Source organism: Brassica napus, unplaced genomic scaffold (assembly GCF_020379485.1).
Source record: "Brassica napus cultivar Da-Ae unplaced genomic scaffold, Da-Ae ScsIHWf_270;HRSCAF=446, whole genome shotgun sequence".
NCBI classification, from domain to species: Eukaryota; Viridiplantae; Streptophyta; class Magnoliopsida; order Brassicales; family Brassicaceae; genus Brassica; species Brassica napus.
The window spans coordinates 219792-243154 of NW_026015992.1; the positions used below are offsets into that span (position 1 = coordinate 219792).

Here is a 23363-nt window from a genome sequence, read left to right on the forward strand (position 1 = left end):
TTTACATAAAGTTTTTGAAAATTAAGATATTATTAAAATATTTTTCAACAGGATAGAATATTTATTTTTCATTTTATAAACGAAACTGAATATATTAATTTATAAGAATATTTCAAAATTAAATTCGAAATTATTTTAAATATTTAAATATAATTGTGAAAATGAAGATCTTGTGAAAATATTTTTAAATATTTTTAAATAAATATATTTATATTTAAAATAAAAAAGATATCAAAAGATATTATGATTCAAGTAGTTCAAAGATTCTATATATTATTAGCTTAGTAAAATATATTTAATAAAATTTCTAAATAATAGTCAAATTAAAAAAAAATCACACATGAAAAATTATAATTTATATTTTAATAGGTAAGATGCACTAATCAAAAGCAGTTTAATACATAGACAAAGTAAGATGCATATCATTTTTGCCAAAGAATCAGCTAACAAGTTTTGGTCTCTGGTGATGAAAGAAAGTAGACAAACTTGAAACACGAAGATAGAGCTCCATAACAAATGGGCTTGAATAATATATTTAGCTTGGCTCTATATATATTTATCTTTCTTTTTTCAACACTCAATGTTCTATCATCTAAGGAGAAAAACTATTTAGTTACATGAATTAGTCCCTTTTTAGATTTCATTATATTGTGGCTAGCCTGCTATCAGACCCAATAAATTTAAAATTATAGTTATAGTATAAAATTGTAAATGTCCACGTTTAATTTTTCAATACTCATGAAAAAGTCAGCAGTCAGCAGCATTATCCAATCAACACAAAGCTACTATAGAAGTCTCGGGTGAATATTGAATCTTGAAAAAGTTAGCACTCAGCAGTCAGCAGCATTATCCAATCAACAGAAAGCTACTACAGAAGTCTCGGGTGAATATTGAATCTTGAAAGTGTTTAATAGTATTCTTTTTAAACAAACTCGACGAAAATATATATACAAAAGATGAGAAAGCTAATATGAACATGTAAGTGATGAAGTAAAAAAAACATTAAAAACATATAAAATTGTGAACATAGGAAAACTGAAATACTTTATTAATGCAATGGATATAAAGGCCAGAGAGATAGATCTGGGGAGGCCTATCTTAGCCCAAGTTTGATGCCATACTGGGTTGGGTTCAATATCCAAGTACTTCCTATGATTATTCATAATTGTATGTTTGGTATTTCAAGGATTTTCCAGCTAGTTTTGATTTATTATCTTCTTCTTTGGTTAGTTTGATTTTGTTAAATATAAATACATTTGCTATTGATATACAGAATTGCAATGATCAAAGGAGAAAAATCAAATTAAACGGTCATCAACAAAATAATTAGTTCCTTTTCTGCAACGTGGGATAGTTGGTCATTTTCAAAGTTTGGTGTGAACTTTGATACAAAACTTCACTGATTTCAAGGAAACACTAAAACGGCTAATTGACTCTTTAATGAAATGAAACCAACACTATAGTATAAAGTGATTCTTAAAGAAGTACTATTATTTGTAGAACTAGGGGTGTCCGCGCGGAATATTATTTTATTATTCTAAAATATGATTTTCTGATGATGTGGTCAGTATTTATTTGATGTTTTATTAGGTTATATAGTAGTAGGTAATAAGTTAATATATTATGTGTTTGTTTTTTTAATAATGTGTTATTGTATGTATAATACTATTTGTTAGTGGTGAAGTGAGTTTCTGATGTAAAACATATTAAATTTCAATAACTTTGTATTTAGGCATTTGTTGATTCTAAGATTAACGGCGTCAAAATTGTATTTTAATTTTTCACATTTTTTCACATTTCTCTTTTTAGATGTTTTTTGCACTCTCCCCCATCTTTTGACCTTGAGCGATCACCATCTATGTATTTTGTTTTTCTCTCCGGTGTGCAGTGCTTCTCACCATCACTAGGAAAAAAACTCACCTTTGTACTCTTGTTTTTCCTCACCTTCTTTTTCTGTGAGATTATCTGGTATTTGTTATAGATTAGACATATTAGTTCCATGTTGTGCGGTTGTTTCTTACGACATTGTATGTTATTTCAGTCAATATTGGTCCTCTTTTTCCTTAGGTTTTGGCTAAGGTTAGAAACTACATTTCGTTGGGTTGGGTCAGAGTTTAATTGTCATTGATGTTGTTTTTCTCGTTGCTGGTTTGCCGTCAATAGTCTCTGCTCGTCTTGGTTTTCAAGATCTGGTTTTGGGTGATCTAACTTTTTTGTTTTTTTTTCATAGCTCGAGGATGGCTCCACGGTTTATTGATTTTATTTTATCTCATTTTATCTCTTTGTTCACTCATCTCGTTGTAACTTTCATCGCTGATTACGTCTCTGGTGGCTCTCTCTTTCGCCATATTTGCTACTCCAGGTTTGAATATTGTTTTTCTCTGTGTATGCTTTGTGCACTTGGAAGGTTGTTTATGATCTCAAGCTTAAGCTTTGGCTTCTTAGTGGTTGACTTCAATTCTCCCCCACTCAGGTTGTTTATCTTCTTCTCATGCATCCTTTAGTGTGGGTGTGCAGAGTTAGTATTTTGAAGCTTTGGTTTCTTTTATTTGGAGTTTTGTGGTTCTTCGCTGGCATGAGCGCCTTGTATGTGTTGTTTAGTTTGTGAAGTACTTCTTATCTCTTAGCTGGTAGTTGTGCTTTCGGTGCTTTAGACATGCGTCTTTTTGTTTCGTGGTAACTTTATTCTTTCGATGATTATTTTTTTTATCCGCTTTTTTAGTTTTTTGTGCTGGTGTTTGATCGCAATCCTTTGTGTTTTGGGGATTGCTTTGTCTCATATTTTATCTTTTTATCTTTTTCTGACATCTGTTTGTTTTAGCCAAGACATTCTATGATAAGATGAGATAGGTTAGTCTTCTTTGTTGATCTTTTTTCAGCTCCAAACCTTTATTGAGCTAATGTTACTATGGTATTTTGCTTCTTTTTTTTTCTAACTGTCGAAGTTTTATGTTTAGATTATGTATTACACTCTAATTTCTTCTTATTAGTTTGGTCTTTTTATTTTTTAATAGTTAAATAAATGTATAATTTGTAAATTAAATAATAGAAAATAATAAAAATAATAAAATAACAAAAATTTATATTATTTTTAGTTGTGAATAAACTAAATATGTAAAATATATTTTTACTATTTTATTTATTTATTTATTCATCTTGTAATTTAATGAACAATAAAACAGATTATCAAACTTCATACGATAATAGTTAGTGCGAAAATGATTAGATAGTTTACGATTAGAAAGTACTTGATCAAATTGCAATAATCTGAAAGAAGGACTAAATGTAAAAAATATATACATGGATGATATGTGTCGCAAAAGCACCCTGCCACTTGTTAAAAGAAGAGAAAAAATCAACTTTATATATATATATATATATATAGATATAAATAGTTTTTTTTTGCTGTAAAAATAAAGTTTTTTTGAAACTTTCTAGAAAATAAAATGTTTCGATGAAGATAGTTTGCGACAAATATGTTAGTATGATTTGTTTTGAAAATGCGTTTGTTGACAAACACAAAGTTCAAATGGTTTAGTAGTCTTTTTGTGATAAAAAAATGTTAAGTAGACTTGTTTGAATATTTTAGTTTTTTAAGCAAAAGTAATTAAAAACATATACACCAAAAAAAGTAATCTATACTATTATTTATGAAGTGATTTAGCTTATTTGTCATAATTTCTATAATTTTAGGTAATTTTACTTATTTGTCATGTTTTAATTAGGTTTAAGCTGAGTCATTAATTAATTAATAGTTTTTAGTTGAGTTTATAATTTATTAATTTAAATAATATAACTATAAAATATGTAATTAGATATATAATTATTTTGATTTTGCTTATTTGTCATGTTTTCCATGATTTTAGTCAATTTTGCTTATTTGACATGTTTTTATTAGGTTTTAGCTTAGTCATTAATATATTAATATTTTTTAGCTGAATCACTAATTTATTAATTTAAAAAATATCCATAATGAATTTATATATAATTAAAAACGAATTTTGATATAATAATATTTTGAATCTATATGTTATATTAAAATTCTTGTTTTCTTATTTGTCATATTTTATTAGGCTTTAAGCTTTTATATAGAGGTCATTGATTTATTATTTGTTTTTAACTGAATATTTATTAATTTTTGCAAAACCCGTAATGAATTTTATATATAATAAACACATAAATTTTATTTTAATAATATTAAGTTTATATGTTATATTAAATAATTAATTATAAAATAATATAATAAAATTGTGAAAATATATTAAAAAATTAAAAGAACTCTTATATATATTGTGTTGCTATCTGAAAACAATATTTTTATTATAAAGTTAAGAAATTAAGATATAAAACAATTTATGATTAAATATTAGTCAAACAAAAATAATTATATAAAGATATTTTTAAACTATTTCTAATATATGAGTGTTTTAAAACTTTTAACACAATAATAAGTACATAGTTTGATGAACATTTTTTTGACGTATATAAATAATTTGATGTTTGATTTAACTATTTAAAATCATAAATAATATTTTAACTTGTGACTGAGTTCAAAACAAATTTTCTTACTTTTACTTTAAACATGTTTAAGTTTAATCCGTGAAATACTATAGATTCAATTAGTGACCACTAGAAGAATGAAAAAAATGAACTAAATAAAAAATAAAATAAAATTTGAGGAATTGAAAAAATTAGAAAATCTGAATTTTTGTTCAGTTTGTTCTTTATCAAAATTGCATAGAGAAATTTTTTTCTTATAAATTTATTCCTCACGGAGAATTTAGAAGAAAAAAGTGGGATATACCTTTCAATAATTTGACTAAAATTTTAACATAACTGGTATAAATTTTGAGGAACAAATAATTCACCATAATTTTTTTCTTTCAACATGTTCACGAATTAGAGTTTTATTATGTCGATTTTTGGATAAATAAGAAGTTAAAAACATATAAGAAGTTGATGTGTAATCAAAACATAAATAATGTAAAAGTATTTTTAAAATATAATTGTGAGGTTGGAAAGAAAAAAAGGACAGTGGTTGAGACCACTTGAGACTAAAAAGAAGAATGTGGTTTGCGCTAAGAGACAGCCAATTTGCCAGCTGTGAAAGTCTCCCTTAATTGTTGTATAAATAGACACAATACCATCCCCACAGCTATTATCATCGCAACACAGCGCACACACAAAATATTAAAATCTTTCTTTCATCATCAAAGAGAAGCAAGTAATGGAGGCAATGAAGATGATGGTTGTTTTCATGGTCGTTGCGGTGGCTTTCTCAGCCATAGGACAAGCGGCGGCCGCCACCGTGGAAGCTCCGGCTCCAAGCCCAACTTCTGATGCTGCCATGTTCGTACCGGCATTGTTTGCATCTGTTGTCGCTTTGGCATCTGGTCTTCTCTTTTGAGTCAAAACAAACATTTCATTTTTTCTCTATTAGTTTTATTGTTTTGTTCATGAGTTTGTGTGTGATTTGATTCTATTTTGTATAGAGTATTGTGTTATTCTTAATGTAACCATCTGTTTCTATATGTGCTTGTATGTATATCATCATTCATCAGACTGTTTATGAATTCGATTACCTTACAATCTGTGCACAAATCCATGATGGGCATCACATAACTTTTTAGTGGAAGTTAAAAAGTATCAGATCTCATTGATTTGGGTTCACACAAAGATCAATAAGAGAGAGAGAGAGAGGTACTTTGGAATTGTCTAAGAGTTGGTGGAATCAATGATGTAATGAGCTGTATTTGGGAGGATGTGTGGGGGCACTATGATGCCGACATCAACCATCATCATTATCATGGTGCCTTAAGACAACATGAATTTCCATGTGACTCGCCACAGGAAGAAAGCTAAAGAACAACGCTTAATGACCCCACAGCAAATGATATCTGATGAATGAACCAGGCAACCTCATTTGCAGTATTCCATATGTATAGCTCGGAGACAGAAATCAGATTAACAAGTCTTAGATAATCAAGAGTTAAAAACCTATTCTGAATCTCAAATATGACTGCAAACACCTATCAAGTTTATCATAAATACAATAGGATTTGACTGTTGGAAACTCCAAAATCAAAGGATATGTAAAATTTGAAGCCATTTCCCTGGAAAACATTTTCTTCCATTTCTTTTTCATCTAATAGGAACTTACCCTGTATATATACAATAATAGAATAAACTACAGGCTAAGATTGGGTTTCAGACAACAATCTGTTGAAGCCATGTGATGCATAGAAGAAAGAATGGGACCATACCATAGCATTTAAGTTCTCATGACCTTTGCCTGGAAAACGTTTTTGTAACTGGCCGCCACCTTTATTGTCCAATTACTAGCTAAAGAAAGATTATACTCCTTTTATGAAGCAAACTCTAAAAAAATTAAATAGTTTACCAACAAAAGAAATAGGAGCAACTAAATATTGTAAAGAGTTCTCTTATAAATACAGCTTACCAAGTACCAACATAAGATACCCGAGGAAGCTGGCAATCTGTTGGCTGACAAAAAGAGAGCCGCAAGTAGGTCCCGAGGAAGACGTAGAGAGACATTTGAGTATTGAAAACCTTATCTACTGTGATCAATCAAAGAGTAAACCACTATGTTTAGACTCAAAAGTAGACAGAGTTGACACAAGAGAATAAGTTTTGCCCTGAGAAACCAATATTAATAGAATGTGCCAAATTTACAGAGGAATGAATGATCACTAAAGTTAAAATTACAAATACAAAGGGGTAATAAGAAAACTAGCTTATTCACCTAACATGAATCCGAACCAGTAGAGCACGCCGCAAATGCTAATTTCTTTTTAACAGTTTTCGTAAGCCCCATATAAGAAAACCTGGACTACATCTAGTAGATCTGCACCAATTCTTCCTACTTTATAACGTATAGCTACTGAACTAGCCCGTGAAACCTACGCGCCTTAAGTATGACAGACTACTCCGGATGGTCAGGATAAAGTTCACAAAGGTTGGTAAAGGTTGGTCTCATCTTGTATTCTCCTGCACTGTTTCAAAGTCCTGGTTTATCTGGTAGTCTGGAGTTCTTTATCCGCAAAATGAAGAAGACGTCTCAGTCTGAGAACCATATCACAGTGAAAAGGCAATGCCGTCCGCCTATCCAGATATGCTGGACTTACAGTCATCCATGATAGAGCGTGGAGTTCTGCCGCAATTGACTCAAGGATAAGATGGCTTTCAACCTCAAAATCTCTAGTTTCTTGGGTCTCTCCACCGCCTTGCTTCATGATTCCATGAAGAATTTTGTCATGAGCGTTGTCATAACCACCATAGTAGTCAATGAGACTAACAGAGAGAACTGATGGCCATTCTTCTTTCATATTTATTCTCGAGTCTTTTCTCATGGAAGGCACAGCTTTTGAAACAACAAACCCGGTAGATAAGGGTATTGCACAGCCCTTGCTGTGAAGAAGGTGAGCAAGCGGAGGTGATTCGGCAGTTAAACATGTAGGAAGCTGAAGAGGACTTGGGTGAAGAAAGCGCATGTTGGGTGATGGTATCATCATGTACGAGTAAGCCGTTGACCCAAGAGATTTGACAGGAGTGAAACCTTCAATGTAATTTGATGAACTCATACCAGTACCTCCTGCATAGTTGCGCAAGTCAGTATCTAGCTCCCTTTCTTATGGAAATTTAAAATTGATTAGACATACATATGAGAAAAACAATCAGAAACTGACCTGGAGATACCAACTCAGCCGGAAGAACAAGATGCAGAGATTGATCAAGTGAAATAGAAGTAAAACTAATGCTGTGAACCCACTGAAACAAACCCCTTGGAGTACCAGAAATGGTTTGTCCACCCATTATCTGCTTTCTTCCAGCAGATTGCCCCATACTGCCTTTCACGAAGTTGGATGGTTTTGAGTGAGAGCTGTAGAGTGTGCTACTTGACGAGGCTCTCTCTTGAATCAAACTCATATCCGGCGGTTGCAAGGAAGATACGCTGCTACTGGTGGCTATGCCAGAAGGTGCAGAACGTCGAAGTTGAATAGGCCACTTTTTAATGTCAGGACCTCCAGCTGAGTATATTGCCTTTTGCCACTCTGTTATATCAGTTGCAAGTAGAAAAAAAATAACCACAGTTATGAAACACGCAATACTAGAGAATAATTATATTTTCCGAGCGCAGTTGGAATACGAAAGGGATGAAAATTTTAGATTAAGAACGGATGTAAGGGTAAAAGAAGCTAGTTTACCTAGGTATTCAAGCTCAAAGAAATTGCCAATGCGTGTAATGACAAAATCTCTGGGTTTTGAAGATCCATTGTCAGGGGAGGAACATGCCTGTAGGATTTGACATCCTTGCTGCAGAACTTGAACAAAAAGACACTGCAGCCCTTTCGTATCCTGTCTACTGCTAATTCCACCAAAGGGAAATATATGTGTGTCAAGCAGTTCACCCCTGGCATCTGTCCAGATGCTTACAAGCCATCGCCAGTCCTCTGTCCAACCGTAGCAGCAATGTAAACTTGGAATATTCTTTCCTTCAACCTGGGATGCATCCCCCTGTGAGCTTGATCCTGATGGTATGCCTTCCATTGCATTGACGCCAAGTCCAGAACCTCTGCCACCATCCTCAGGTACTGGCTTTGAAGACTCTGAACCTAAGCCGCCAAAAGTAGGTGAAACTCCACGCTCCACTGAACCAGGCTCGGAAAGAATGAAAAGCGGTTCAAATAAATAAAAACTTTCATCATTAAGGTAAAAATCTTCATTTCTGTTTGGGTCGCAGCTTAATCCTCCAGATCTTGTCATTTGCCAGCTATCCCAACTCGTTCTCATGCTACCATCCCTTTCACCATCTCTTGGATGTGTAGAACCTGTCATTCGAGAACCAACACAGTCTTTCCAGCTTCCTGAAATAGAGCTCATTGGTGTCAAGGCTGAAGACGATCTACTTGATAAAGAGGACGACTGAAATGCATCATTAGGCATTCCTCGTGAGATTTTACGAGCCTTATTGTATACAGAAAAGGCAGTATCCTTGAGAATGACAAGCTCATTAAAGCTCGGACTTGTTATCCGGAAAATAGAATCAACAGACACCACCTGTAGAACTAGTTTGGGGACACTAAACCCCGAAAGCACTGGAATATGAGATATTGATGCTTCGTCTACAGCAGCAGAACTAGCAAACGCCCTTGCAACCTGACTGTTAAGTAACGATCTCCTGTCTTTATCTGGCTGTATTCCTGATCCAAGTGCAATAGACGATTGGACGATCGTCCTTAAAACTGCCGAAGGGTCGGGAAATGGACACACTATGTACACTACCTGAAAGAAGAGTAGAAGCCAACAAGTATCAACAGCTACACTTGGTAGAAGTGGGTAAATAGTTAATTATCCCAGTTAACATTTGTAGTTTTTAGCTAGCACTTACGATGCAAGGACTCGTAGCTGATCCTTCTTTCTGGTTTGTGTAAAGGCAAGACTCAAGCTTTAGACCTTTCAGCGCTTTTGATAAAGACTTCAGATAGCTAGTCACATTCCACCCATTCGACAAAGACAGAAAATAATCGCTGAGAGATCCCAGAAGCGATGTGTTATTGCTTTCAATCTTCATCGACTGAGGGCAATCAAGCAGAACAAATCCAGATGAGGATAATCTTCCAGCGTCAGTTTCCATTTGATTTCCCAGAATATGTGGCAAATGGGTTCCCAGTCTGCACGTCTCATAAACTATGCAACAAAAGGTTCATCAGAACATAATGATGAGAAAATGTCCCAACTTTTTGTTCCTCTAGAAACGTTGTTTAGCAGAAACCAGTTCCTGTCAAATTTGAGTATAAACTCTTTCACAATAGAGATATTCGTTGACTCACCAGTTCCAAGTTGTTGGAAGAAATCAGTGGCAGCACTGGTTAAAGGATCTATATCCGGGCATACAACAGTATAGCTCATCTGAGACAAGTAACAAAGAACAACTTAGTGGAGAAGATTATCAATTGGCCTAAATTGATGAAAACAAAAGCATCTCTCTCAGATGAATTCCTTGAAAACGCACATTTTTCGGCAGAGCATATGGCTCGAAAGGGGCCTTTTCCCAATGTGGCAAGGCGTTAGTTGATATCTTAAGCCAGTCATCTTGGTACCTGTCACAGGGGATAGACGCTAGAGAGCTTAAACTAGCCAGCATTACAATATGTGACAATCCTAACAACATGAAATTATGAATACTAATAAGGGGATCTTGATCAACGTCAAATTCTATTTAAAAAAAAAACTCTGACTGCTAATAAGAACATAAATACCCGACAAGTATAGAAGGTGACGGAAGAACAAAAAGTGTCGGTCGGAGTAATTCTGAACTGTATATGTCTTGGCTCTGAGCAGTCTCCTCTCGTTTCCCACTATCTATTGACATCGCTTGTTTTCCAATACATTTATTATCAATAAAATCATCAGAGATATTGACTCTATCAGATATTAATGAACAACCAAAGTAGGAACAGTAAAGTTCCAACGAGATAAAATAATCAAAACTCATGTGCTACCTTCACGGAGGGATGACTCAGCAGTAGATCCCTCAGAAATAGATCCCCCATCCATTGCGTGATTCCGGCCCTTGCACCAATCTGTGACAGATAATGGACCATCTGACTGACCAAATGCAGATTTCAGAGCTGTTTTGATGTCAGATTGCAGCAGAGTAATGACAGACGAAGGAAAAACCTGCAAAAGAAAGAAATCTTCACAATCAGGTTTAAACGAATAAGCTCAAATCTTTATTCGATAAATTTGTGACGAAAATGTAAAGACATTGAGTATCCTCAATTCATTTCTGTGCATCTTACACCAATTTGAAAGCTTACCTCAGCAGAGAGTGGGTCAACTAGCTTGACACCAGCAATGTCCAGAGAATGGCAGGAAGCCAAAGTTCCCCCACAACCTGCATGGCCAGCAGAGGGCCCACACGAAAGTTCCCGTCTCCATAACTCTTCCAGCGCAAGCCAGCCATAAGGACCATCTCCACAATCTGAATCCAGAGCTAAATCAACAAAAGAAGTAGCTTGCTGTACAAGTAGCGCTATTCCATCTAGGAGTTCCTGCAATGGCTGTCTTTGGCCATAAGAAAGCAAGCTGTCTTCGCTAAATGAACTATGGGGCAATGATGAGCCTGCTTCAATATTTGGCGAACTAGCAGGTTTTGCTGTTTTTGGGACTGAAACAGTCCGCCACACGCCAACTGGTGCACTCATGTGGCTGTCTATCATTCCTCCGTCGAAACCTCCAGCTATTCTAGTAGGTATTTCTTTCTTATATATCTTGTTCCTTGCAGATATATTGTCTGTCAGACTACTGGGCTCATTTGACAGCTGGTTCAGAAATAGCTTTCCACTAAGCCTTGTCAGACTAAATGGTGAACTGTGCTTCGAAGAAATGATTATGTGCCGCATCCTAGACATGAAAGCTTGGAACATAACGCTTCCCACGTCTGTTGCCAACAAGGTCTTTGAAGATAATAAAGTACTAACAACAGCAGATATACCGTCAGACTTTTTCCCCTGTATGGTCTTAACAGCACTGAAGTATGAATATTTTAACTGAGAAACACCCTCCTTTGTACTACTGTTGTCACTAATTACAGTAGGTAGCATCTTATGTTGGTCCTTTCTTCCCTCCACTTGAGTGTAATAATCTCTCGACTGAAACAAAGTTCTGCCATCGTTGTTGCCAATGCAGGCTTTTGATCCAAGTAAATTCTTGTCGGCTGCTCCATCAGAATCAGTGGCCGGTGGTGTGGGTCCATAAACATAGTTACTCGTTCTTGAATGTGAACTCTCCACTTTATGAGATTTGGGAAGATATGGGCTTTTGAAAGAGGAAATCTCGCTCATAGGTACTTCAACAGCTCCATACTCAGGAGCAAAGGTCATCATAGCTTCTGCTTTTATCAAATGATCGAACTCACCAGTAGAAGAGCTTGACATCTGATTTAAAGTTGCTGAAGTGACACTGCTGTTGATGACTTCTTGACTTTTGATAAGGCACTCATCTGTGATCGGGGGAACAGGATTAAAGCTCTCAAAAGAGGAAAACCCATCGGGCAAAACAATCTGGTCTGATACATCCATCATATCAACTGGACTGCAACCTATTTCAGCAGAATCTGGAGGAATCATTAGCGTATGCGACTCTGCTGTTCCCGGTGGCTACACGAACATAATAGATAAAGTGATTTGTTAAATAAGGATTGAACACCAAAGACAATAGGACAAAAACACAATAAGAGGCATGGCAGGAAACGGGAAATCGAGACACCACCCTCCTCCCAAACGTTTATTAGACAGTGAAGGTATCTGAATTAAGCGGAACATCATTCACCAGCATAGAGAACACAAGTAATAGTAACAGAAGACGGGATTACCTCCCCAAAAGGCAACGCATCATTCTCAAAGAAGTCACCAAAGTCTCCAAACTCTGAAAGAAGTGCATTGATATCCATTCCAACTCCTCTATCATCATCATCATCATCGTCATCATCCCAATCCCAGCCAATTTGATCATCTGTAATGCCTGGAGCACCACTTATAAGTTTTAGTAGAACCAAATCCTGACTTATATGCTTCTTAAATGCGTGCATTAGAGACAGTACCTACTTGACCGAAAGACTCTGTCCTCCCTGTTCGCGACCGCTTAGAACCCTGCAAAGAGTGTTATGTTACTTAGGCTATCAGTACTATGAAATCTCCACCCTTGCCACATATAAATGATATACCGATTTTGGGCGATCATCATTACAAGTTAGACCAGATTGCCTACACGTCAACGAATCTGCATCAGCATCAAGGTCACCAGTTCTTGAAGCCATTCTCCAACCACTCCCGCTAGAAGCACTACTTGTTGAACTAATGCTGCTATTACGGCTACTGCCGCTGCTGTTATAACCATTTTTTTCATAAAACCCATCACTCTTATTTCCAGACGATCCAAGGAAGTCAAAATCACCAGCCCTGCATAAAATGAAGTATAAATGTTCAGTAATCATAAACAGACTGTTAGAAAATCGCTCAGCTTTATATTAAAAAATCAACAAATGCCACAGATCTCAATCCCATGGAGCTACCAATCATGAGGGTTTACACAAAGTTTGGTTTCTCAGATAAGTTAGGATGGCATTCCAGACCTCTATTTTGTGAGTTCCCTTCGATGTTCAGAATGGATACGAGATAGAAGAAAAAGACTCACCAGTGCATAGATAACGATGAGCCTGCCAGTGATGGTCCTATCCAGTTTTGAAGCCAAAACCTGCAAGTATAATTTCACCTTGCATCAGCTCCAAGGTAAAGAAAGAACACAAGTAGTACATCTTACTACGACCCTATAAAGTCGATTTTCTACGTACATACATGCACATCCTGACACTGTAGATAAATTCAACAGAAGCGATATAAATTGTCCATAATTAGCCAATTTGGATCTCACCGTTAACTACTCAACAAACTCTAAATAACTGACAGTTTACCTTTTCAAAGAAAATTTAGCAAATGCCGACTGTAAGATTGGCACAAGCACTGCCTCAGCTGGATATATGAACTTTTTTTCACGCACGGATGAGATATCTTGTTGTCCTTTCCGGTAATCTCTACTCCCAACTGATGGTTCAGGCCGCTGATTATGGGGAAAGTTTACCGCAAAGGTCGAATTAGTTTGACTTGTGTTGTCATTAATACTTTGGCAGCAACCAAGTGTAACTTCCACGTAACCATGATTGTCATTTATCAGACGGGACCTACGACCAACATGAGAAGGGAGACCAATATATCCACTCGAAGTCCCTATGTTTCCAGAACTGTGTGAGACAAAATCTAATCTTAGTTGATAAAATTGCTTTCATTAGATTAATATCTATAGACAGCATATGTATGAATTGCACCTGAAGTAGACTTGCTTGACAAGGTCATTGGGACAGAATCCAGTGAGGCTGCCCCGCATACCATGAGGAGAAACAATCACTGGTGGGAACAACATAAGCCTGTGAGAAGTGTTTCTATCAACAAAAAAAGCTCCTATCTTTTTTCAGGTCTCATTATCTCAACTAAAAAAAATTGGCTTCAAAGAATTAAAAGTATCACAATAAAAATAAGCTCTTGTGACGTGCAAAAAAAAAAAGAGATGCTACATCTCTGCTCGAGGAACTTAGGCAGCACTAGACTACACTAGCTTCTTTTGGAGTCGAATGAATTGAAGATTGAGTTCATAAATGTCTCATGCTCTCAATATATTCACTAGCATATCAGTACAAAGCAGGAATAGACTAACGAACATCCAAACCTAGTTAATTTCATCAACCTTTTTTAGTTTATCGTAGACAAGTAGCAAAATTTAGAATTGCAAGGGATGATGGAAGAAATGACTAACCGGGAAGCCTATAACTGGAGTTTTTCGAAGAACTCCTTAACAGTCTCTCAGCATCGCTACTTGAAAGTGCCCGGACATTCCTTCGCACATTAAAAGCAGTGTTAGTTTCACGATAAGTATAAGAAGCACTAAAACATAATTTCGAGCATATATTATGACAAAAGGCTTTACGGACTTGGCAGATACAATGACATGGACAAAAACTGCCTCCTCGGTAGCAGCAAAGATGAACTCAACAGTAGGCTGTCCCCTCCTGCATAAATATTCGAGGAGCATTAGCCACACAGCTTAATCATACACTTCTTTTGGTTTCAAAAATTGCACTTAGGAAACGAAGTTCTTGCAGGCTCATATATAAAGAATAAGCAGAAGCTATGGGATGAGATATGGTGGAAAGCAGCATGTATGTCTTCTTAAGGGGAATAGGTAAAGAACCAAACTCAGGGCTTAAATACCTCAAATAATCTTCACTTTGAGGGCTGAATTTTGAAAAAACATCTCCAAATCTCATGTAGGAAAGTCCAGTTAATGCTCTGCCGCAAAATCAAACAACTTAAAATGAGATATTTCATCAATCCATTATAGCCATAGTCCAACCATCTTGTCTGGGGATCATACTAACCTTTCAATGCAATTACGTAAAGACTGTGAAAAGGCAACTGATATCTCTTCAGAGTCCCCAGGCGCTACCCAAATTCCAGAAGCAACAACTTTTAACAAGAGAAACAAAAACTCATAAGAACCAAAATAGAGACAATATGTTGAGGCAAAAAAAGATAAATGAACCATTAGGAAAATAGAACCTCTAAGTTTTGAGACTGCAGCCTGAGCTTTGTCAGTGATTGATGAATGACGCCCAGGAAGAAAAAGCCAAAGCTTGATCTTTTCATCTGAGAAGCAGCGAGGAATGATCATCAGAATGGCTGACTAAAAGAGTGTGGTGTTTAGGTATTTACCAGGATTGTATAAGCCTTGAGAAGGATCCCAAGGTCCAACAAAAGAATTGGTCCATGTGGTAAGAAAGCCTTCCTTCTGAAGCCGGAGATGAGATGAAAGCACAAGATAGGTCGCAACATCATTCTGCTCAGCTCTTGAACTGAAATCTCCATAGTTAATAGTTAGTACTACACAGTCACATAAAGTACAGAGAAATTTAAAAAAAAAAAAAAAAAAGCTCAAAGGTTGAACCTTGTTGTATCAGAGGCAGGACTCAGCTCAGCTTCACTAGGAAGAAACTGAAACCAAGAAACATTATGGAGACCTCCCTGTGGAAAATCAATTAGGTGTCAGGAGTTCATCAAAATTAAAAGGAAAAAACAAAAACATTCTCCTCTCTAGTCTCTAGTCTCTAGTCTCTAGTCTCTAGTATCTCCCAATTTAGTGTTCGAACAAGAAAAGTGAAACGAGAAGTAAAGAGTGACACTTACAATTCTGAAAACATTAGTCCACATCCCCTTTTGTTTTCTCAACTTCTCCAAAACACCACTTCAATCGCTCAGGATCGCGAGGCAAACACGATTCTCATCATGTATCCCAGGAAGAGTGATGCTGTTTTATGAATCGGAAGATTCTTGTCTGTGTCTGTTCCTCCCTGATCGGTAAAATCTCGGATACGTGTCAAATAAAACTCCCGTACCAGATCCAAACGCGCCTTTAGGTTCTTTCTTTTTTTTCTTTCTTTTGGTTTCAAACCTTCACCTTTGCCTAAACTATTTTAAAACCCTGATATAATTTATCGATGATATTAAACCCTAATTTTAATTTTAATTTTAATTTTTTTATAAACAACCTATGTACTAACAGAGTGAACTAAATCAGAACTTTATTAAAACAAACAAAAAAATGTAACGCTGATTTTATTTCTTAATTTAAGTTTACAATGGGTTCTTAGATCACTATTTCCTTTTTGTTTTGTAAAATCATTACAACACATATTTGATACAATGATAAGTACACAAGCCTATATCTCTAAACAAAACAAGTTTTCTTTGGAAGTCAAACCCCTCTTGTTTCTACATCAGTAACTATAGTTTCAAATTTTAGAAAAGAAGAATTGTTCAAATTAATTAAATAATTATTTAAGATCTTCACCATGGTGCAAAAATAACCGTTTGACGTTAATTTAAAACAGTTTAATTAAGAGTGATGCAGTTATACGTGAATTCTCATAAAACATTTAAAATTATCAGTTATAATCAACCAAAATTAAAAATAAAAGAAGAAAGAAGTTCTCTACCTTTCGGAAAGGCCAGTATGCGGTAAAATCCTCTAGGTGGACCTTCTAGACGGGGAGATGGTCGAAATGGGTGGAACCGTCACCAAGTATATGCATGAACCTAGTTTGGATCCTAGATTGGTTTGCTCTCTATTGATCAAATCATACATATATCATAGAAATTTTATAAATTAATATTCGATAAATTAAAAAATACTATAAATTAATAAATTTCTCCACTTTTGAGTTGGACCAGTTTAAAATATGACACACAATGATAAAATAATAAAATAATATTTTGTTTTTAGAAAATCCTATGTAAATATATAGTCCCACTAAAATCATAATCCATAATCTATATACATATATATTTTATATAAGTACAAACTAAACATTATATTGTTGATTTTATATTCACAATGAATTTATTTCTCTATTTTCTTAACATTTTCAATATATTTTGATAATGTTTAGTAAACTTATATCTAAAACCAATATTTAGTAAAGTTATATCTAAAACCACATTTGAGTTCTATGAAACATAAAAAATATACATCAAACAATATATAAAGCAATATGAAACTCTAATTTCTGAAATAATTAATGTATATACAGTGAAATTAATTATTTTTCTATTTAATAAATAAAAATATTCAAAAATACAAAAAATCTAAAATAAGAAACATTTTTGCAAATTAATAACTCTATAAATTATAAAATACCATATTTTTAACATTATTAATTTATATAGTTTTTAGGTTTCAACGACTGAAGAGAAAAAATAAATAAAAAACTAGATCTCGATCCGCGCAACTGCGCAGGTTTTTGTTTTCATTTATTTTTATATAAATATTTTTTTTTCAATTCTAAACTGGTATATATTATAATATATATGTGTCTATCAATTTTTAAAACATAATAAGCTTACGGTATATTTTTTTCATTGAATAGATTGTTTCAAACTTTCACATGTATTTGTATCTTCTTCTATATATATATATATATATATATATATATTTGGATTATTATTTCATTATTAAAATTGTAACTATATATATAAAGATTAGTAAAATATTGTTTTATTGTCATATTCAAAAATATTGTTACATTTCACAAATTTATAAAGTTTTTTAAAAATTAAACTTTTCGCTTCATAGATTTATATTATCGAGTAAATAATTAAACATTTAGTTTTTGTTTAATTTTTAAAATAAACTATGTAGTTTAAAATTTGTTTTCATTGGTTTAAGGTAGTAAAGATTAATCATTGTTAGAAAATATGATTTTTGTTATTTAAAAACAAATATTTATAATTTTAAAAGTTAACATCGATAAATATTTAAATAATTAACATATGGAAGTATAGTATTACAACATTAAATTATATCTATTTAATTTATACTATATACAAATTTAATGAATTATCTATTGTTTAAATCCAATTGTTGATAGCCCAATAAAAATTTCTGGTATGTCCAAAATTTTAATGGTAAGACTAGAGATTAAATGTAACATGATTTTCTAGGAATGAAACTATTTTTTAAAAAAACCACACATGAATCAAGGTTGTGAATTCTGTTTTAATATATAAGATTGTCCGTTTTCTATAGCACAAAATGTAACATTGTTTTGTTTAAAAAACAAAGTAACATTGTTTTTTTTTTTTTAAAAAAACAAAGTAACATTGTTATTCTTATTCTTATTATTATTATTATTATTCTTATTCTTATTCTTATTCGTGTTCATATTCGACTTTGTGACAAAAAAAAATTCTTATTCAACCAATTGTGTAACTAATATTAGTTATTACATTACATCATGTTAAACATGATTTCGACTATTGTGTATCGAAACTGAAAAATGACTCAAACACACACGCACGCACGCACACACATGTCCATTAATACTTAATCGGATCACAACACACGTTTTGTTCTGAAAAAAAAATCACCACCTCAACTTTCAAAAAACACAAACATAACAAACTTTCTTACTCCAAAATTATTTCATTAATCATCTTGTTGTACCCTACATTGCACGGAAGCTTCATCGGACGTCCGCTTCCCGCTTCGGAACCGGAATCGGAATCGGAACTTTGTGGAAGCTTGCGGAATCTCGCTTCCAAAACGTTTCTAAAATATTCTCTTTAAAAACCTGTTGGAAGCTTATGATTCCGTTTTGGAATCTCGCTTCCGCTTTAAAAAAAAATACAATGTATATCAATAAAATATAAAACCATAGTTTTAATCTATATAAAATAAAAAAAATTAATAGTAACGAATATTGAGTTATAAATATACAAATATCAAAAATAATGCTATAAATTATCTTTATGCATTGAGATTTTTTATTAAAGATATAGCACATATTGAAACATATTGTGTCAATTATTTATGAAGTATTAAAAATAATTAATTTAATATTTTTTTGTAAACATAATTTATGTGTACTTTTACAGTTTTAATATAAAATCATTTCAAAATTATTATAAATGAATAAATGTTTTATTTCAAATTTAAATCATATAATTTTTAGTCCTAATTTTTTAAAAGTTTTATATATATATATATATATATATATGGATATACGCTTCCAACACGTACCCGCTTCCTAATATTTTTAAAAATCTCGCTTCTGCGCTTCCTTACGCTTCCGCTTCCACGTACCCGCTTCCGTTTCCATGTAACATAGGTTGTACCATCATTATTTATCAGCATGGTGGGTAGAAGTTCTCTTTGTGGAAGGAGAATCTAGTTTCTGTCTTGTGTGTGAACTCCAAAGCTAGCTGCCTTAACTCCTCTGCCAGTGAAACTTCTCCACAATAAAACACTCCTGCATATACAATTTCATTTTATACCATTATATGTTTTTATAGTGTCATTAATTAATTCAATCAGAGGATGCTTTTACATTCACCAATGCTTTTCAACGAGTGAAACTTAACTAGAAATTACATGATGTGACAGTAACATATAATCATGCAATTTTACGCAAACATTGCTATAACAGTGAGACAGAGCTTACCAACATGAGAACCATAGTGATCCATTGCTATCTGTTTGTAGACGTTTTTCCAGTTAGGTTTGGCGAAGTGGGTCATGACCCTTGTCCCAGCAGAGACAATGTCCACGCCATCTTTGGAATGGATTAGAGACTGAAGCATACGTATGAACACAGAACGAACATCTCCTTCTTCGTAGATACTAGTGCAATAGTTATTTACTTCAACGACTCCATTTGTGTCCCGTTCTGTTACCTCGTTCATGATGTTCTGAAACCAACTGTATGAGCCTTGATCCTTTGTTACCCAATAGAAGTAAGCCTTTCGAGTCTTCATACTTTCCTTTTCACCTTGTTGATGTCGTTGTGTTCCCTTCTCCATTTGGTTGATTTGGGAATGTTCCTTTGCCTCCACATTGTTGATGATGTCCTTGATAATGCTCATCATTGGAGCGGTCCCAATCCCAAGCCCGACCAGTAAAATCACGTTATATTTCTTGTAATTTTGTGCAGGTGCGTCATATGGACCATCAATCATGACTTTGGGAAAACTGTATGGGTTCATTTCCCTTTCAATATTAACAATGATATAAATCAAAAATTAAAATAGTTCTGTAGTTACAGACAACTGTGAAAATGTGATATTTTAGTACCGCCAACAAAGTATATAAGTATATACTGATTATTTTCTTTAGGTTTGTTCATTTTATATGGGATTGTTACAAGATACTTACTCGCAGCTATATGCACGGAGATACTTGTCTCGGACCGGAGGTGGCTCACACACCTGATACATATACCCAACATGCTACTCAAGCTAATTTGCCTCTTTATCATATACATTTCGAAAGATTTATAAGTAAAATAAGACCTTAGAGAAAACTTCTTTGAGAGCATTTGTCCAGTCTCCCGCTACTTTTATATGAATGCTCAGATCCTCGTCTTGAGGCGCAGAAGTTATTGAAAATGGATGCCTACAAATATATATCATGTGAACTTGATTGTCACTCAAAATAGTTTAGGGTTTCCTGACTCTTGAGACTTGTTACATTTTTACGTACCACTCAAATGTTGAGATTGTTGGGCAGGTTACAAACATGTATTTGACCGCTTTCATATTTGAAGTTTTTTGGCCTTGACAAATGTAAAGTCAGCACGTTTCCAGGATAAATAGCGACTTTGCGGATTGTTACCGTGCTGACACTGGATCTGAATGGTCTTATTAGTATCTCGCATGCAGGGAAAGCTACTGGTACTGCCAAGTACATCGATGTCTAGAAATAATTTAAAGCCTCTGCGTCAGTTACATTTCTAAATCCCTAAGATTGAAGATTACTGTTAATGTTGAACCTCGAAGTACTCACCATTTGCAAGCTATCTGATACGAAGTGTCTCAGTCCACTGTACCATGCCTTCAACGGTTTAGGGTCACGGGTAGTATTAAGCTTAAGACTTAGCATGTGGCTTAGCTTCTTGCTACCTTCACTATCTCTGCGTATATGTTGTGTCTCCGCATACGAAAGCAAGGTCTCAAGGCTCTCTATCTGTTTTAGATTCACCAAAAAGTTACATAGAGACAGAGTATTGAAATATATATGTTGGTTCTCAAAGATTATTATTATTGTCAAGTAAGCTTTTTACCATGATATATCCTATATTATCTGGGTCAAGCTCTTCCATTATCATTGCAGCATATCATCTGTCCGTTTTTGGATGTTTGGAAAATTGTTGGTGGACGAACTAAGGCTGATGATCTTTGAAACACGCACAGAGAAAAAGACAGATTAGATTTTACCTTTATTAATCATTTTCACATTTTACAGAAAACATTTGTGAGAATGATGATTGTTTGTTATTCCAGTTTATTGTGTGATTTTTTTCACTAAATAATTTACAATATTCAGCATACATATTTTCGTTTGTGAAGATATTCATATTTATGAAGCAAAAATATTTGATATTTAAGAATGAAAGTTTTTTCATAAATTAACATTCGACACAATCATTAATCAGTGTTAAAATTTTCACCTGTCTGACTTGGTCTTCAGTTAATCTACCATTGGCGTCTGAATCAATCCTGCATTTCACAAATCTTGTGTCTCAACTTTACATTTTATCACCAAAAGTTGCAGAGAACAAGATAAATGCATAACAAAAGTTCAAATTGGATAAAGATTAGAAGTCTTCACATGTCAAAGAAAGTTTGAAGCCTGGAATCAAAGCTTTGAGCACTTATTTGTTCCCAGAACTCCCTTAACTGGTCTCCATCGATAGTGTCTTGTGTCATAAGCCTTCTTCTAGCTAAAGCGTCGAACAGTTCCAAGGCAAAGTATATTGAATCCATGCCTGAAATCACAATAAGAATTCATATTTTGATCCTAACCATTTCTTTGGTTCTAGTCTTTTGATTTAATGAGTACAAGGTTATTGGTTCATGGACCCCTAATTTTTTTTTTTAACGATATCTCTAACTGCATCACCAGAACCGTTCTATGAAAATTTTTATCTTTAGTCTGCATAATTGTTTAATAAATAGCTTTCTCCGGGAATTGTAAAATGGACTTACTGGTATAGAAGCATAATGAACTCCTAGTCAAAAACCACTGTACTAATGAGACCCCTAATCTTGTAGGATGAAAATTTTAACTTTCTTTTAGAGATCATGTTTACGCGACTTAAACCTATAATTTCCAAGGTCACTATTATGTAACAAATGAGTTTTAACTAGTGGGCCTTGGTAAATTTTCGAATTTTTGTAAAATTTTACCTATGCATTCTCCAAATTTTGACCTTGGCAGCAATCCACCACTAGTGCCCGTGATCTCAACAAACCGATTCTCGACGGGGGTCCAGCCAGCAGCACCGTCAGCCTTACTGATGAACCTGAGCGCTGTCAAGGCCGTTGAATCCTGCCGGTCCAGTCGAGCAGCTGGCTCTCTCTCTCCAGAGACCGATGTCAAGCGGTTAGAAACAGAGGCTAGCCGCTTCTTCATGAGACTTATCCGTTTAGCCTTCAGTCTCTTTCCAAGGTTTGACGTCAGCGGCGATGATCCGCTCACTGAACCTAGGTCGCTGCTCTTCTCTGTGTCCCACTCATAGTCCGTTACATCAAAGTTCTCTCTCTCCATAGATTCGTAGAAAACAAAAAAGATGATTAGATGGAATAATTTCTTTCTTGCGTCTCAAGTCAATGATCTGGCCTGACTTAAAAGAAAGAGAGAAAAAATGATAAGGAAGGTTTAGATGAAATAATCAGACGAGGCGACCGATTAAATTAGATAAACGGCACAAACACATAATCTAACACAAATTCAAAGAAGACGTAAGCCGACTTGGCCACACATACTTGTTTTTTATTTGCCTAGTCAACTCTATTATTGATTAATTAAAGTTAGAATTCAAAAACATAGTCAGCGATTAATATAGTTGTCGCTTACAACATGACTGTCTTCTTCCTCTTTTTTCTAATCACGATAAACATTACCAGCCAAAAGAAACATACAAAGATGGACTTTAGTATTGCCAGTGCATTTATCACAATTGTCTATGATAAATTTACTATCCAGTAGATTTAAGAATAGATTTTAATAGTTTCTTTCTTCTTAGAAATTTTTTTTTAATAGTTTCTTATTCTTCTTCAAATATATGTATTCTTTAGCTTAGTAACATTGATTTTGCGGAAACCATCCAAAGAAGTACCTTCAACTTCAAGAGAGGCTTATTATCTTTTTGAATGGCTTTTGAAAATTTAACTCTC

General features: G+C 34.2%; 2 protein-coding genes and 1 pseudogene across 4 annotated transcripts; 1 reads left to right on the forward strand and 2 right to left on the reverse strand.

Annotated features, from left to right (window-relative positions):
* The first annotated feature begins 5138 nt into the window (after positions 1 to 5138).
* On the forward strand, positions 5139 to 5586 carry LOC106361254 (arabinogalactan protein 21-like). The gene has a single exon (XM_013800978.3). The coding sequence runs from the start codon at positions 5228 to 5230 to the stop codon at positions 5405 to 5407; it is 180 nt and encodes a 59-aa protein (XP_013656432.2). The 5' UTR covers positions 5139 to 5227; the 3' UTR covers positions 5408 to 5586.
* Positions 5587 to 6645: 1059 nt separating this feature from the next.
* Positions 6646 to 16063, reverse strand: LOC125601965 (mediator of RNA polymerase II transcription subunit 13-like). 3 transcript variants are annotated; one of them, XM_048773901.1, is made up of 23 exons: positions 15819 to 16063; positions 15580 to 15656; positions 15348 to 15487; positions 15195 to 15281; positions 15014 to 15101; positions 14847 to 14924; positions 14567 to 14644; positions 14392 to 14471; positions 13907 to 13985; positions 13496 to 13822; positions 13219 to 13278; positions 12749 to 12983; positions 12626 to 12674; positions 12398 to 12537; positions 10842 to 12182; positions 10524 to 10701; positions 10281 to 10395; positions 10034 to 10121; positions 9852 to 9930; positions 9410 to 9708; positions 8226 to 9303; positions 7707 to 8072; positions 6646 to 7612 (listed from the first exon to the last, which is right to left on the reverse strand). In XM_048773901.1, the coding sequence occupies exons 1-23, from the start codon at positions 15840 to 15842 to the stop codon at positions 7032 to 7034; spliced, it is 5667 nt and encodes a 1888-aa protein (XP_048629858.1). In that variant the 5' UTR covers positions 15843 to 16063; the 3' UTR covers positions 6646 to 7031. The 3 variants fall into 3 exon arrangements, with proteins under 3 accessions (XP_048629858.1, XP_048629859.1, XP_048629857.1); XM_048773902.1 differs by having other exon boundaries at positions 10281 to 10383; positions 12398 to 12546; XM_048773900.1 differs by having other exon boundaries at positions 12398 to 12546.
* A 3214-nt stretch (positions 16064 to 19277) lies between these two features.
* On the reverse strand, positions 19278 to 22752 carry LOC125601958 (annotated as a pseudogene).
* Between the last annotated feature and the right edge of the window lie 611 nt (positions 22753 to 23363).

Bases quoted from the DNA above. Each gene is read 5' to 3' on its own strand.
- LOC106361254 (XM_013800978.3), top strand. From the start codon at position 5,228: ATGGAGGCAATGAAGATGATGGTTGTTTTCATGGTCGTTGCGGTGGCT.
- LOC125601965 (XM_048773900.1), bottom strand. From the start codon at position 15,842: ATGTGGACTAATGTTTTCAGAATT. The intron at 15,102-15,194 runs GTTCTATTTTCC...TCTTGTTAAAAG, and splicing joins TGCAGTCTCAAAACTTAGAG to TTGTTGCTTCTGGAATTTGG. The intron at 12,183-12,397 runs GTAATCCCGTCT...ATGTTCGTGTAG, and splicing joins ATGCGTTGCCTTTTGGGGAG to CCACCGGGAACAGCAGAGTC.